The sequence below is a fragment of the Protomyctophum bolini genome, assembly GCF_963924005.1.
Source record: "Protomyctophum bolini genome assembly, chromosome: 8".
NCBI lineage: Eukaryota > Metazoa > Chordata > Actinopteri > Myctophiformes > Myctophidae > Protomyctophum > Protomyctophum bolini.
Window position 1 is genome coordinate 13,760,952 of NC_137869.1, and position 13,698 is coordinate 13,774,649.

General features: G+C 45.5%; 1 protein-coding gene across 7 annotated transcripts in view; it reads right to left on the reverse strand.

Moving 5' to 3' along the window:
- elavl4 (ELAV like neuron-specific RNA binding protein 4) overlaps nt 1-13,698 on the reverse strand; it is a gene marked incomplete at both ends in the record, with an annotated part of 86,774 nt that overhangs the window by 57,259 nt on the left and 15,817 nt on the right. For 2 of the 7 annotated variants that reach the window (XM_080769496.1, XM_080769495.1), the window contains one exon: nt 11,092-11,115. The exons of 4 other annotated variants lie outside the window; for them this stretch is intronic. In XM_080769496.1, the coding sequence (XP_080625622.1) occupies nt 11,092-11,115 (24 nt within the window). Of the gene's footprint in view, nt 1-11,091; nt 11,137-13,698 lie in introns of those variants that run through there. One more of the 7 variants, XM_080769497.1, reaches the window with a different exon arrangement.

The following is a 13,698-nucleotide window of genomic DNA, read 5'->3' on the forward strand; positions in this document are numbered from 1 at the left end:
CACTCTGGCCGGCCTGCCTCCACCCTCATCGATCCGCATCTACTTTACCAAATGGATTCTCCCTGCTCCCCTCCTCTCTCTCTCCTCCTCTCTCTCTCCTCCGCTGCCTCCTTCCTCTCTCTCCCCTCCTCTCTCTCTCCTCCCTGCTCGACCTCCTCTCTCTCTCCTCCTCTCTCTCCTTCTCTCTCTCCCCTCCTCTCTCTTTCCTCCGCTGCCTCCTTCCTCTCTCTCTCCTCCCCTCCTCTCTCTCTCCTCTCTCTCCTCCTCTCTCTCTCCTCCGCTGCCTCCTTCCTCTCTCTCCCCTCCTCTCTCTCCCCTCCTCTCTCTCTCCTCCTCTCTCTCCCCTCCTCTCTCTCTCCTTCTCTCTCTCCCCTCCTCTCTCTCCCCTCCTCTCTCTCTCCTCCTCTCTCTCCCCTCCTCTCTCTCTCCTCCTCTCTCTCTCCTCCTCTCTCTCCCCTCCTCTCTCTCCCCTCCTCTCTCTCCCCTCCTCCCTCTCTCCTCCGCCGCCTCCTTCCTCTCTGTGACTCAGAATAATAAATGTTCCAGACGTCTGCGGAAGCAATTTTTCATTTCACTTTGGCTTGACTTTCTTTCTTTTCTTTTTGGCATCTTTCTCTCTCTCTCTCTCTCTCTCTCGTGATGCCAGGATCGATACAGATTTCCCACACACACATCCCAACCCCCGTCTCGGCCCTTTGGGTAATCCACGCACACTTACATGGGGTCAAAGGTCATGAGATGACAGGGTACCGCTGCTGCCTCTAATTGCCAGAGGGGGAGAAAGTCAGACTGGCTCTTTATAGATACCTTCTATTGACTTTCAACAACATTTATACAAGAGAGCGGCAGCCTGGCTCTCACACAGGGAAAACGCATGTGTTCTTTTAAAACGTTTGCAAATGTAACCAGATGGACCAAAATCAATCAATTTGGTTATATTTGTACACTCTCTGGGTTACAAATGGATGAATTAACATGTATTAATATGAGGACAGAGCCATATTGACAATTATACAACAGGTCGTTTCGAGGAAGCAATCTGATTGGTTGAAACAGATTCTAGCCGTTCCTTAAACCAGAGGTTCCTCCCAGAGCGCATCAGACTCGGTGGCTAGGCTAGCTAGTTTCTTGGGACATTTGTGGTCGTAGTGACTATATCTGTCATTAAAAAAATAAGATTTTTCGGCGATTATCTTAGTTTTAAGGGTAACTGTTGTATAATTGCAATATTACACGTGAGGGTGTTCTTTATCGTCATTAATGCACTTCTGCGATACCTTTCGGAATCGCAGGCGTGCATTAATGAAGATAAAGAACACCCTCTCGTGTAATATCGCTAAATTAATATTCCTACGGTACTGTTATGGCTCATTTGAAACTCAAAGAGCAGCATCGCATTTTACGTCACTTTATTCTACAATTATATCGGCAGTCAAAAGACTGAACAGTCTGCATGACAAATACCCCCCCAACCCCCCAAACACAGACACACACACACACACACACACACACACACACACACAAACACACCGCAGTCCCCTTTGCTCAGCCAAACTGTAGGCGGAGAGCTGGAGCCATTTGTCCACTGGCCGAGTTCCAGCTCTGCACCAACGCATGCAGAAAATTGGTGACCATCTTGACTCTGGAGATGACACTTCAATTTGTTCAGCTCCAGTGGCTGGTGCTCCGTGGTCCCTCCCCTGTGGGGGTGTGAGACCAGCTGGACACCTGCCTATAGCTGCTTGGCTCAGGCTTGCAGCACAAGGCCTGCATGGGGGTCTGGGAATTGGAGGCCACTGCCTTGCCTGTCCAAGTCGCCGTCCCTCATTTCTCTCCTTTTCCTCTCAGGTCCATTTCCCAGGCTCCCAGCTCCATTCGTTACCTGACTGCCCTGACTGCCCCCCCCCCCCCCGCCCCCCCCCCCCACACACACACACACACACACACACACACACACACACACACACACAACTCCAATCTCAACCCTGTAGCGCTGCAACTCTAGCCTTCACCCTTGACCTGCATCAAATACCCAATCGACAGCCCCATGCATGCAGCCAGGGCAGGCAGTGCTCGGCTTGCACAGCGCCAGAGCTGGAAGCCACCAGTACCCAGACAGGCACCCAGCTAAGTCAAATCAGTGAGATGACTTGACTGTGTATCACTGCATGTCCTGCTGTAATCCCCTGGGCTTGACAGGCGGCTGCGATCACTGTCATGTTTTAGCGAGGACTTCATGGTGGATTAAAACGTCTAAAGCCTTGGTGGGATTCCCTCTTCAATTAAATGTCATCAAAGTGTTTAAAGGTTTTAGAGAAGTTTATACCTATCCTGGCTATCCATATGTGTGTTGTGTGAGAGAAGAGAGGGGTTTAGAGATGGATGGAGAGAGAAAGTCTGTCTGTGGTACCAGCAGGTGAGAAAGTGGCACTGTTGAGATTCACACGGTGTACAGATGCATGATGGGAAACCGAGTTTTTAGTGTAACACCAATGTCTTTCAATGACTATAATAATAATAATAATAAGTATAGTATAGTATAGTAAAGTATAGTAAATATAAAAAGTATAGTTTCACCACTCAGTTCACACGTGTCTGATTTTTCACCACTACAAACACATTGACAGAAAAGGTCAATTATTGCTAATAATTAAGGTCTAATCTAACTGGTTGACTTCCACAAATGTTTATGTTTGGTTGATTGATTTTGTCTCTGCGTGACTGTAAGTGACATTTCAGCATCATCCTTCAAACTCAACTAGCATTATTACATCAATACATTTCCTCCATAACCCCGGGTGCAGGGTCTGGGATCTGTTTTCTGCATTTCTAGGGGTTGAGTGAGTTTGAAGTAATTTGTAAATGTAATCCATCTGGAACAGACGACTGGGGCTGCACAAACAAACGTAAGAAACGGCAGACAGCAGGAGAGGCAGGCGTGTTCCTTTAGAGTCAGCACCAGGTGTCGTGAGTGAGGACACAGCCTCCACAAGTAGCTGGCAGCTGAGAGCAGCTTTGCACCTGCGCAAGCAACCGCCAATTTGAGCCTGCCTGTTCTATATGCTCTAACACACTCAAACACACTATAACTAGTAGGAATACATATGTGTCCCCTTGTAAATCGGGTCAGAGAGAAGCAATTCAACAAAAGTGTCATCTCACTGTTGCCGACTATAGCTAAAACTAACATCCCTGTTTGCTGCATTCCTGTATAGTTAAAACTAACATTCCTGTTTGCTGCGATCCTACTGTACAGTGTACACCTGAGCAAACAGCCTTGTGGACTGATGTAGAATTCCCGACTAAAACTACCTCCGCTCAAGCAGGTAGGCCTACTAAGAAACACGAAACTCTTCCATTCATCGGCAATCTTCACAACCTTTTCACAGAGTTTTAATTAAAGCTAGGGTGCGGCCTACAGACGAGTAATATAAGCTTTTTGGAACAAGTTCTTAAAGTGGTATACAAACATCCAGCCTGTACGGTATAAGTGAAAAACCTAAAGCACAGCAAAGATTTGTCAGGATAAGGATAGATACCCGAACACGCACACACGCACGCACGCACACACGGCTAGAGGTTGCTGAGCAGAGGCAGAGCTCCTCCTAATCTAATCACTGTTTCCCCATCAGCTAAATCTTACATACAGCCTCGGCACACTGGGTGTGTGTGTGTGTGTGTGTGTGTGTGTGTGTGTGTGTGTGTGTGTGTGTGTGTGTGTGTGTGTGTGTGTGTGTGTGTGTGTGTGTGTGTGTGCGCGTGCGTGCGTGCATGTGTGTGCATGCCTTGCAGCGGAGGCAGAGAGCTAAATCACATAGACACTAAACAACTGCTGTACTTGAGAATTGATTTCACATCCCAAGGTGGTGTGTGTGTGAGTTTGCGTGTATAACCATGTGTGTTGTGTGCATGTGTGCGCGTGTGTGGGGGTCTTGGAGCTAATTTGGTTATTGATTCAGCCCTGAACCGGAGCTCATAATCAAATAGCTGCAAGAGCAAAGGACAGCCGTCCATATTTCTAAATGAGTAAATAGTTTGATGGAAATGCTGAATAACTAGGAACTACAGCAGATGGAAAGAACATTGCTAATTCACTGTTGGGGGACTGCTGAACAACAACAGTACATCTATCTAGACATCTACTAGCCTCATGGCCACACAATTATTATAATGGATACAGCAGCATACATTTGCTCCTCCTTAGTGGCAATATATTTTTCATGCACCAAAGATTATATCAATCACCTACAGTAGGCTACTGTATGTAAGTGTAATGTGAGTAAATGTCAATGCAGCGGTTGCGAATATTTCCCTTTTGATTGTGAGTGTGCTGATATGTGCTGATAACGATATCAAGCATTGTGTACAAAGCTGCAACAAAGTTAGTACCAGTGGACACACAGCAAATGCATTTTATGCTGATTACGCATTATGTTTCCAGTGCAACTTAATGACAGACTGGTGCAATTCTAAATGGCTTCTACTGCGGCAGGAGGAAAGAGGGGAGTAAGACACAAAAGCCTAAATGTATACTCGTGCAGCTAAACAGATAGGCCTGCGGCATACCAACTAAACCGTCGAGTGTGGCGTGCATTCAAACGAGCAGATTAATCCCCCCTACTGCCTTACAGTGCAGAGTAATTGAAAATGCCCGCAGGAGACCATCTATGCTCATATGCCGTAGCATGTGCCAGCGAGGCAACGTACGTATAGAAGGCGCGGGGGCTGATTGCCATAGAAAATTCTGGAACGGCGTTTAAGTTCGACAGCGCGCGGTGGGGTGCCGTGCATCTGAGAGATAGAGTAGATCTGTCTCACTGTCGTTCCCATTTTTTTTTTCTCTCTCTCTCTCTCTCTCCCTTTGTCTTCCCCCCGCTCTTTGCCTACCCGTCTCACTCGCTTCGTGCTCGCTCGCCTCCCCTGATAGCGACTTGACGGGTGCTTTTCGAGCCCGCCACTGACGTTTATCAGTCTTGATAAGCATCTGAAGTCACATTTCCTCCATTTCCATCTAGTTATGCTGCAGGACGGGGAATGTTCCAGTCAATTTGACGGGAATATGCATTTACTGCTGGAATACACATCCCTTATGGGACAACTGCCTTCACTATCAATATTACAATCTCAAACTACTGTCGATAGCTACTGATGGGACTGACTGCTAGCCTACCTCTGTCTCTTGTGAACAACGTTATGCACACGCACGCACGCACACACACACACACACACACACACACGCACACACACACAAAGTGAGTGACAAGAGCAAATAGGCAGGCAGTATGACGGTACTTGCTACTTGCTTGTTTTCTAATAATTTATATGGTATAGCTTTTCCTTTTAGAAGTGGGGAAAGGTTCTAGAATTATGATCTTCTTTTACCAACCAAGGCGCCTACATTTATGAGTCAGTGGTCACAATTGACCTTCTAAATGAACCTCTTGTCTCTACCAACACACAGAGACCCACCCATCCTCCATCTCTACCAACACACAGAGACCCACCCATCCTCCATCTCTACCAACACACAGAGACCCACCCATCCTCCATCTCTACCAACACACAGAGACCCACCCATCCTCCATCTCTACCAACACACAGAGACCCACCCATCCTCCATCTCTACCAACACACAGAGACCCACCCATCCTCCATCTCTTGCTACAGTATATATCACATACTACAGTGGGACCGTTTTCAACGTTGCTGTTGATGTGTTGAAACAGGCCCCACTTGGCCCTGGGAAGACTAAGTGGACAGCTGGTTGTGTATACCCCTAAATATGTCTATTATCCAACCTCAATGGTGCCACTTTGTAGCGTGTTCAGTTGCGTGTTCGATCTATAATTCATCCGGTTACAGAAATATATAAATGTTTAATATGCCGGGAGTCAGTGAGGAAGTCCTTCACCCTGTCAAAACTGTGACCTTGAAACGTCCGTTAAACATCACACAGCCACGGCACTGGGGCCTGTGAAGCTGCCAGAACCAAAAAACAGGCAACACGCACACGCACACACGCACACACACACACACACACACACACACACACACACACACACACATATATGCGCATGCACACACACATATAGCGTAAAGACACACGCAGTGACTGCCTGCCCGCTGATGCTTTCGGCTGCTTTCTGTTCTCTTTTTTTCCGGGTATGCAAAATGCAGATGAGACGACTCAGCCGCTTGTGCACAGTCTCTGGAGAAACTGTCACTCAAATACAAACGTCAGTATGAATACTAAAACACACAGTGTACAGCAAAGGATGAGAGGCAGAGGAAGAGAGGGAAGGAGAGGGGGAAGGAGGGGGGGGGGAGAAGTGGGTAAGAGACAGACAGACAGACAGACAGACAGACAGACAGACAGAGCAGCAAAAGTAGATAAGAACACAAGTGTTCCTCAATCCTTGTGCATCTTTGATGGAACAAAGAGTATATGCACATGAATATCTCTTTCCTCCCACTGTATTTTCCATCGGGATATTTATTCTGAAAATCAGCGAGGCACAACAAGAGCTTGGGTCTGTGTTTGCTAGCGGGTTGAGAAGCTAACAGTCCCCAGCTGACTACAAGTCTGTCTGTGCATGGCAATCTGAGCTGTTGCCAAGGAATTAGGTCTAGTATTTCTGAATCCTACTCCCCTCACCAGATTTCTAGCTTTCTAAAGGGGGGGACAACATTTTAAATAAATGAAGGAAATCACTGTGGAAGCCTATTAAATTTTCAACGTGACCGTTTTGTGAATCTTCATGTGTGTTTAAGGCTCACACAAAAGGAATATTTAAAAACCAAGGCATGTTAATTGGGGCAGAGACTGTTACAGAGCCTTCTTACTCAAACAGGCTTTTGGCTCATTAACCACTTGCATTCAGCTTTTATTTAAAGGAAATTGGAGAAGACATTTAAAACCTACAAAATATTGTATTGTCAGTGCATCCCGCCAAAATATTGAACAGAATACATGTTAAAAGAAAATAAGGCAATGGCATTATACTCACATTGCTTGCTGTTTAATTACTAACAACACATTATGCTTTGTCCGCATTAAACCAATACATAGTCACATCAATGATGTTATCATTTGTGTTATGTGCTAAATGTTCAGTATGTATTTTAATGTCATGTCATCATCACATTAAATAGATTTTATGTTAAACTCAACCAATGATTGCTTAATTAAAATTTTTAGTTTGAAGTTAATTGTGACGTGCAATTGTAGCCTACTGTATATTATATTATATACACTGTGACATACAGTAGACTGTATGGGGGAGACAGCCCCAAGTGGAAGAGATCTTGATGAGGTGCAATAATCGACGAAAATAGTGTTAGTCTTGAGCTCATTTCTCTGGCTTCTATATTATTACCTGCTAATTTAACCAGGAATCCGTACTGAACCTCATTATAGTCTGTGGGCCTAACACAGTAAACATCTAATTATCTAACTGGCAACTGTCTCTGTGTCTCATCTCGAGTCAAGCCAACCATTCATAAGCTACCAAGAGGGCACGCACGCACGCACGCATGCACGCACGCACGCATGCACGCACGCACGCACGCACGCACGCACGCACGCACGCACGCACGCACGCACGCACTATAGCCCATAACAACATGCAAGCAGACACACAGTCGGACACAAACACAACAGCAACAACTTGACATTTCCGCAATATCTGTAGATAATTACTGTGGATGTGCTAGGACTGCACGGCTGGAAATCCAGTGGGCAACCTGACAATGCATGTCAACACAAACATCAGCAACATCAATGTTTGCACCACTGTGATTATACACAAATCACACACCACTAGAGTGCCAAAGGCACTTCACTCATCTGCTGTTTAGATGGCACCCATCCACTAGGACATGCCTTGTACACAATCATATAGGACATATTAGAGTTGTCCTAGAGTTGAGATTTTCCAGCTGGAGCAAAGATACTGAGGCGATGGAACGCTTTGTCCGCATTTCTCCGTTCACGCTGCCTGTCACATTGAATTTGTATGTAATGCTCAAAATGAACCTTTCAATGTTAACGAATTAACCTTAATGTTACTATAATGGAAGAACATCACCATTGAAAAGCAAGGTACGTTTTGGTAAGGCGTACTTGCTTGTTCTGGTAGTTAACCCATTTTGGACTGAGGATGATTCTAAGAACGCCTTCTAAATCCTGACCTAAGTTTTCTGAAAAACTTAAAATATTTATATAGCAGCATATCTTTTTTTTTATACTGTAGGCTACATACTGTACAGAACCCCAAAAGGGGTTCCCGTCCAGAAGGGTTACAACACCAAAAGGGGTTCTGTCACACCAGAAAAACTGTAAAATAAATGGAAAGAGGCATGAATAGAAAACAAATTACTTTCATGGGAGTGCCCATTGTGTATCATTGTAATCATTATTTATTACCACCCTTGAAACTGTCGTACTGTATTACATTGATGAATCTGGTTGGCAGTGGAGATACAGTACAGTAGTTAAAGCATAAATTCCCCTTTCATGCTAATATAAAAGACCTGCCATTTCTGGCCAGTGTCAGCAAAGCAGATTGAAAATGAAATGCCCCTTTTTGCTGTCTGGGGTGTACAGACATACAGTACATACGCCTCAGCCTGTCCCATGCACGCCTTACATTAAGGTCGTATAGGAAAGACGAAATACAAGAATGATTCTGTCCCTCTGTCTGTGTCATCATCCCCCTCTCTTCATTTGTTTAATCAGGCTCTAGTTAGGCATGTCACTCCATATCTAGACACACGTCAGTCACACTGCCCCCCACCATTACACAGACTGATGCAAACTACTGCACCCCCCCCCCACCACACAACACAACACAACACAACACAACACAACACAGCACAGCACAGCACAGCACAGCACAGCACAGCACAGCACAGCATAGCATAGCATAGCATAACATAACATAACATAACATAACATAACATAACATAACATAACATAACATAACATAACATAACATAACATAACATAACAGAACATAACATAGCATAGCATACCACACCGACTACACCGCAAGAAGCGCTTGCTGTTGCTATACAATTTATATCATCTTTTGAGTTTACAAACTACATAATGAAGCAACAACTGCAGAGTCTGTGCATTCAGCTTAATGAATTCTCCACATCCCACTCTGTTAGCATTGATATGTAAACTTGGAGCTTGACAGTGGAAGGTGGACAGGAAAGCATGGTATTCTGCCTAAGCGTAACTATATGGCACAGTGTGTATACTGCATGTGTAGTTTATATTATTATGTGTGGGTGTACACATGTGTGTGTAGTGTTATAAATATGATGGCCAGTCCCAGAGCCCAGGACCCCCACCAGCATCTCACCATAGGAGGCCGCAGAGGTGTGGATCACACTCACATCTAATATTGGCCCTATTAGAATACTCAATATACTCTCTCTCTCTTTCTTTTGCTTTAGTCCCTTTGTAATCCTTCTCTTTCTGCCCTTCTGTCACACCATCTCCAGTCTTATTATTTATCATTCTCTATCTGTATCTATGTCTCCCTATCCCACTTCAAATATATGCATTCACGCACACATACAAACTCACAGGCTATTTGGATGCAGTCTCTGCCAAGTCTCAGCCTGTATCTACGCAACACTAGGCTGCAAGCACTGAGTGTCCAGGGAGAATGGGTGATAGCTACAGTGCCGCCGCCAGCCCTGTCGGCAAGCTAGGGAATTGCCTTCTTTTCAATTAGCATTTTGATTGCATGTGAGGGACAGAAGCCATCACGCAAACAATCAAACATTTACTTGCTGACAAATGAGAATGATGCCACCACCATTGTTGATGCTAATATAAGTGACTCACGCACAGTGAGTCACTTATGATGGGAAGAGAACAATTCTGAACACATATGGGCCGGTTGTGCTAGAACTGTGGTTTTAATGCTGGTGGTTAAATCCCAAGCAATACTAGGTAGTGTGTGAAATGTATGAGTAGAGGTTTGGGGAAAGAGCCTCCGTCTTATGGCTGGACAGCAGAGAATAAATATTGTGGTTGTGATTTTTTTTTTTTGTCAGCAGCCTTGTATCTTGGCAGCTGTTATGGAGGCATAGATGACTAGATGGAAGGCAGTGTGGATGAACGCAAAGTTGAAGGAAGTCTGTGCCAGCTTACAATAATCTCTCTCATTTCACACACATACACACATGCACGCACATGCACGCACATGCACGCACGTGCACACACACACACACACACACACACACACACACACACACACACACACACACACAGGCTCAGCTTGAGGTTTTGAGATGACACAGGCACAGCATTAACATTTGAGCATGCGCATAGAGCAAGCACACCTACTCTGGCTCTGGCACCAGCATGTACACAAACACACACTGGCGCTGTGTGTACACAAAACAGCGTGACAAATAACATCTACTCATATGAGTAATATGCCGCACTTTGCATACATGAATATCAATGAAGCCAAAAGTCCCAATGTCTCTCCTGTTCACAGCACATTCTGTTGCCTTTGTCTCACTACAATAGTACAGGTACATATACATATACATACTGTATGTACATATACATATATAATACAAGACTGGTGCAAAGGCAAGAAAGGAGGTGATTCCTACACCCACGTCATTACCATAAAATGGGAACTGTTCACCGATTACCTCCCACCCTCCCTCATTCCCTTCCACGTTTTCTGCCTCCCCCTATGGATCCTTACCTCTAACGCTAGAGCTACACCTCTCCCATTAGCATGGTTTCTGGCTCCATCCTGCTCTCCCTCTCTGGTTCTGCCCACTAGCCATGACCACACTATAGCCCTCTCTACTCTGCCCATGCATATAGCTATATCAACATAATGCCCAGGAACTCTGGCATCACAGAGTGCAACTATTAAACAAAGTACCAGAATAGAATATAGTAGACTAGAAGAGAAAGGAATAGAGAATGAATACTACTATGACTGATCTAATGCTGTGTGTGTATACTGCTGGCTGTATAAATTAAAAGCGAGGCTAACAATGTAGAGTGGAGTATAGTGACAGGCTGCCTGCAGCCTTCATCCTTACCATCTTAAACCCATTCCACTCCATTTGGGAGCCGCCAGCCGGTGTCTCTCTCTATCTCCACACACACACACACACATACACACACACACACACACACACACACACACACACGCACACGCACACGCACACAAACAACAGCAACGCCTGGGTGAAAAAATTAAAACAAGAAACAATCCCCTATTCTCTCTCTCTCTCTCTCCTTCTCTCCTCCAGAGCTTTCTGTTTATTATTTTCGGTCTCTTTGTCTCTGTGGCTTCCCCGGTGTTTGTGTCTGAGTTTTAGCAGCGAGTAGACAGCAAGGTGCTAGTGGCGTAGAGAGCAGGCATCGCCTTCTTCCATAGACGCTGAGAGGAGAATGGTGCGCTTGGAGTGGGGAGTGTGTTGGGCTGCAGTGACGCTCCCGCCCTTCTCTAGCCCTCCCTCTCTCCTCCCCACAGCCACCCGCCCAGTCGCCTCCTCAGCTGGAAGGTCAGAGACCGCCCCCCACCACTTTTTGTCAGAGTGCATGATTGGCTAAACAGCCTGCCTGTTGGCCCACAGACTCTCCTGCCCCTCCCTCAGTGTTAACACCTACAATATCTGGCTGGCTGTTAGCCCTCATCGGCATACGCCAGCCCCAGCCCGGCTTGGCAGAGAAAAGGCTTTCTGAATCCCAGCAAAGCAATCAATCGCTGCTGAGGTCTCTGCTTGAGTGTGCTGGGCAGAGCAGTGCAGAGCAGTGCAGAGCAGAGCACTAGGAGAATGATTGCAGCCTCAGGCACTATGGTAATAGGATGCCTGCGCAGCACTATGTATATAAATTAGCTATTACTGGGTGCATGTTAAAATCCCCTGTACATTTACAACACTGTGTATACAGATTACCCCCTCCCCTCACTTTTTAGCTTTTTCTTTCTCTTGCCCTCTCTCATCCTGCTCTTTCTCTGTCTGTCTGTCTGTCTGTCTGTCTGTCACTAACTCACTCACTCATTATACTCACACTCACTCACGCATGCCCGCCACGTACACACGTACCGACGCGCGCGCACGCGCGCACGCACGCACGCATGCACACACACACACACACACACACACACACACACACACACACACACTATTATTACCCTTATTATTATAATTATTATGCCTCTTTCAAATATCCATATAAATCATTTACATTTATCAAAGTAAAAAGGTACACTACATTAGGCCTAGCCTACTGTTGAATCTGAACTTCTGAAGACAAGAGTTCAATGTTTTCCTCTGCTGACGGCTCAACTATAGGCTACTGTCCACTCAGGAGCTCATGGTGCTACAAGTACAAATATTAAAGTCACACAGCTGCGGAGGCAGGTGTACTGGTGTAGCCTGCTCTGTATACTAACTACACAGCTGTGCATTTTCTATAAAACAATTGTACAAGTGCAGGCTATTGCCCTTCTTCTAGGCTATAAAGAAGAAACCCTAGTACTGAGTCTGACTCAGGCAGAAGGATGCTCAACGAGCTACCTGTCTGCTGCATGCGGTGTGGCGATAGATAGACGAGACTAGCATTCGGTAGGTATAAATGAATATAAAAATGAAAACAACACAGAGAAAAAATAAATATTCCCTATGAGTTCAGACTCACCATGACCATTCTCGTTTCGAGTTGGTGGTGATAGGAAGGGTGGTGGAACGTGTGTCTGGCAGAGAGATGCGTGGTTCCGATGGACAGGTAGCCTATAGTCGCGTGGTGTTGGAGATAATAATAGTGGAATGAATGAACCGGTGGTGAGTCTCGCAAGGACAGCGGAGCCGTGGGAGAAGAAGAAGGAACAGATCTATAATATAATCTATATCTATCTATCTTGGTGTAACGCGCATACAGACACGGGCGCTCAGGAAAAAAATAACAAAACTAACTACCGAAATGGGATAAAAATCACAAGAAACGAAAAGGACAGAGAGCGAGCACGGTGCACCCCGCTTCCGTGAGGAGACTTATGGAATAGCCGAGCTCTTATTGGCTGCGGGAGGCGGGGATGGGGCGGTGCGCCCACGGAGAAGAGAGTGGCGGAGGGAGCAAGGCGAGGCGGCCACTGTGTGTTGATGTGGTCGGAGGGGATTCAGGAGAATGTGTTATTAAAGGTGCACCAGCAGGAACCTCACAGTTATAAGGTTATATAACTCTAAGAAAGTATAGTATACAGACACACATATCACTATGTCGCTGTCGGACTCGGACGGAGACATGCATACATTTAAATCTGCACAGCATGCGAGTGTGAGAATCATTCTGTCTGAGACGAGTCTGACATCATCACAGCTGATTATCATGCAGATAAATTAATCATTCACACATTAATTTATCTACAACGTTGCAGAAATGGTTACGTTTTCTTTCTTTCTTTCTTTCTGCAATTTGATGGTATACTATAGCCTCCCGCTGTCTGACCCTTCAACCACATACTGGTATCATACCCATAAGCATAAATTGTCCTCCCTCATCCTTGACAAAAACACACCTATAGCCTATAGCCCTATATTTACAACCTGAAAAAGGGAAGCTCATTTTCTCCAGGTGGTCTGTTACTCTATCATAACAGACAAGAAGAGGGAGCCATTGCATCCTAGTAACTCCTGTTA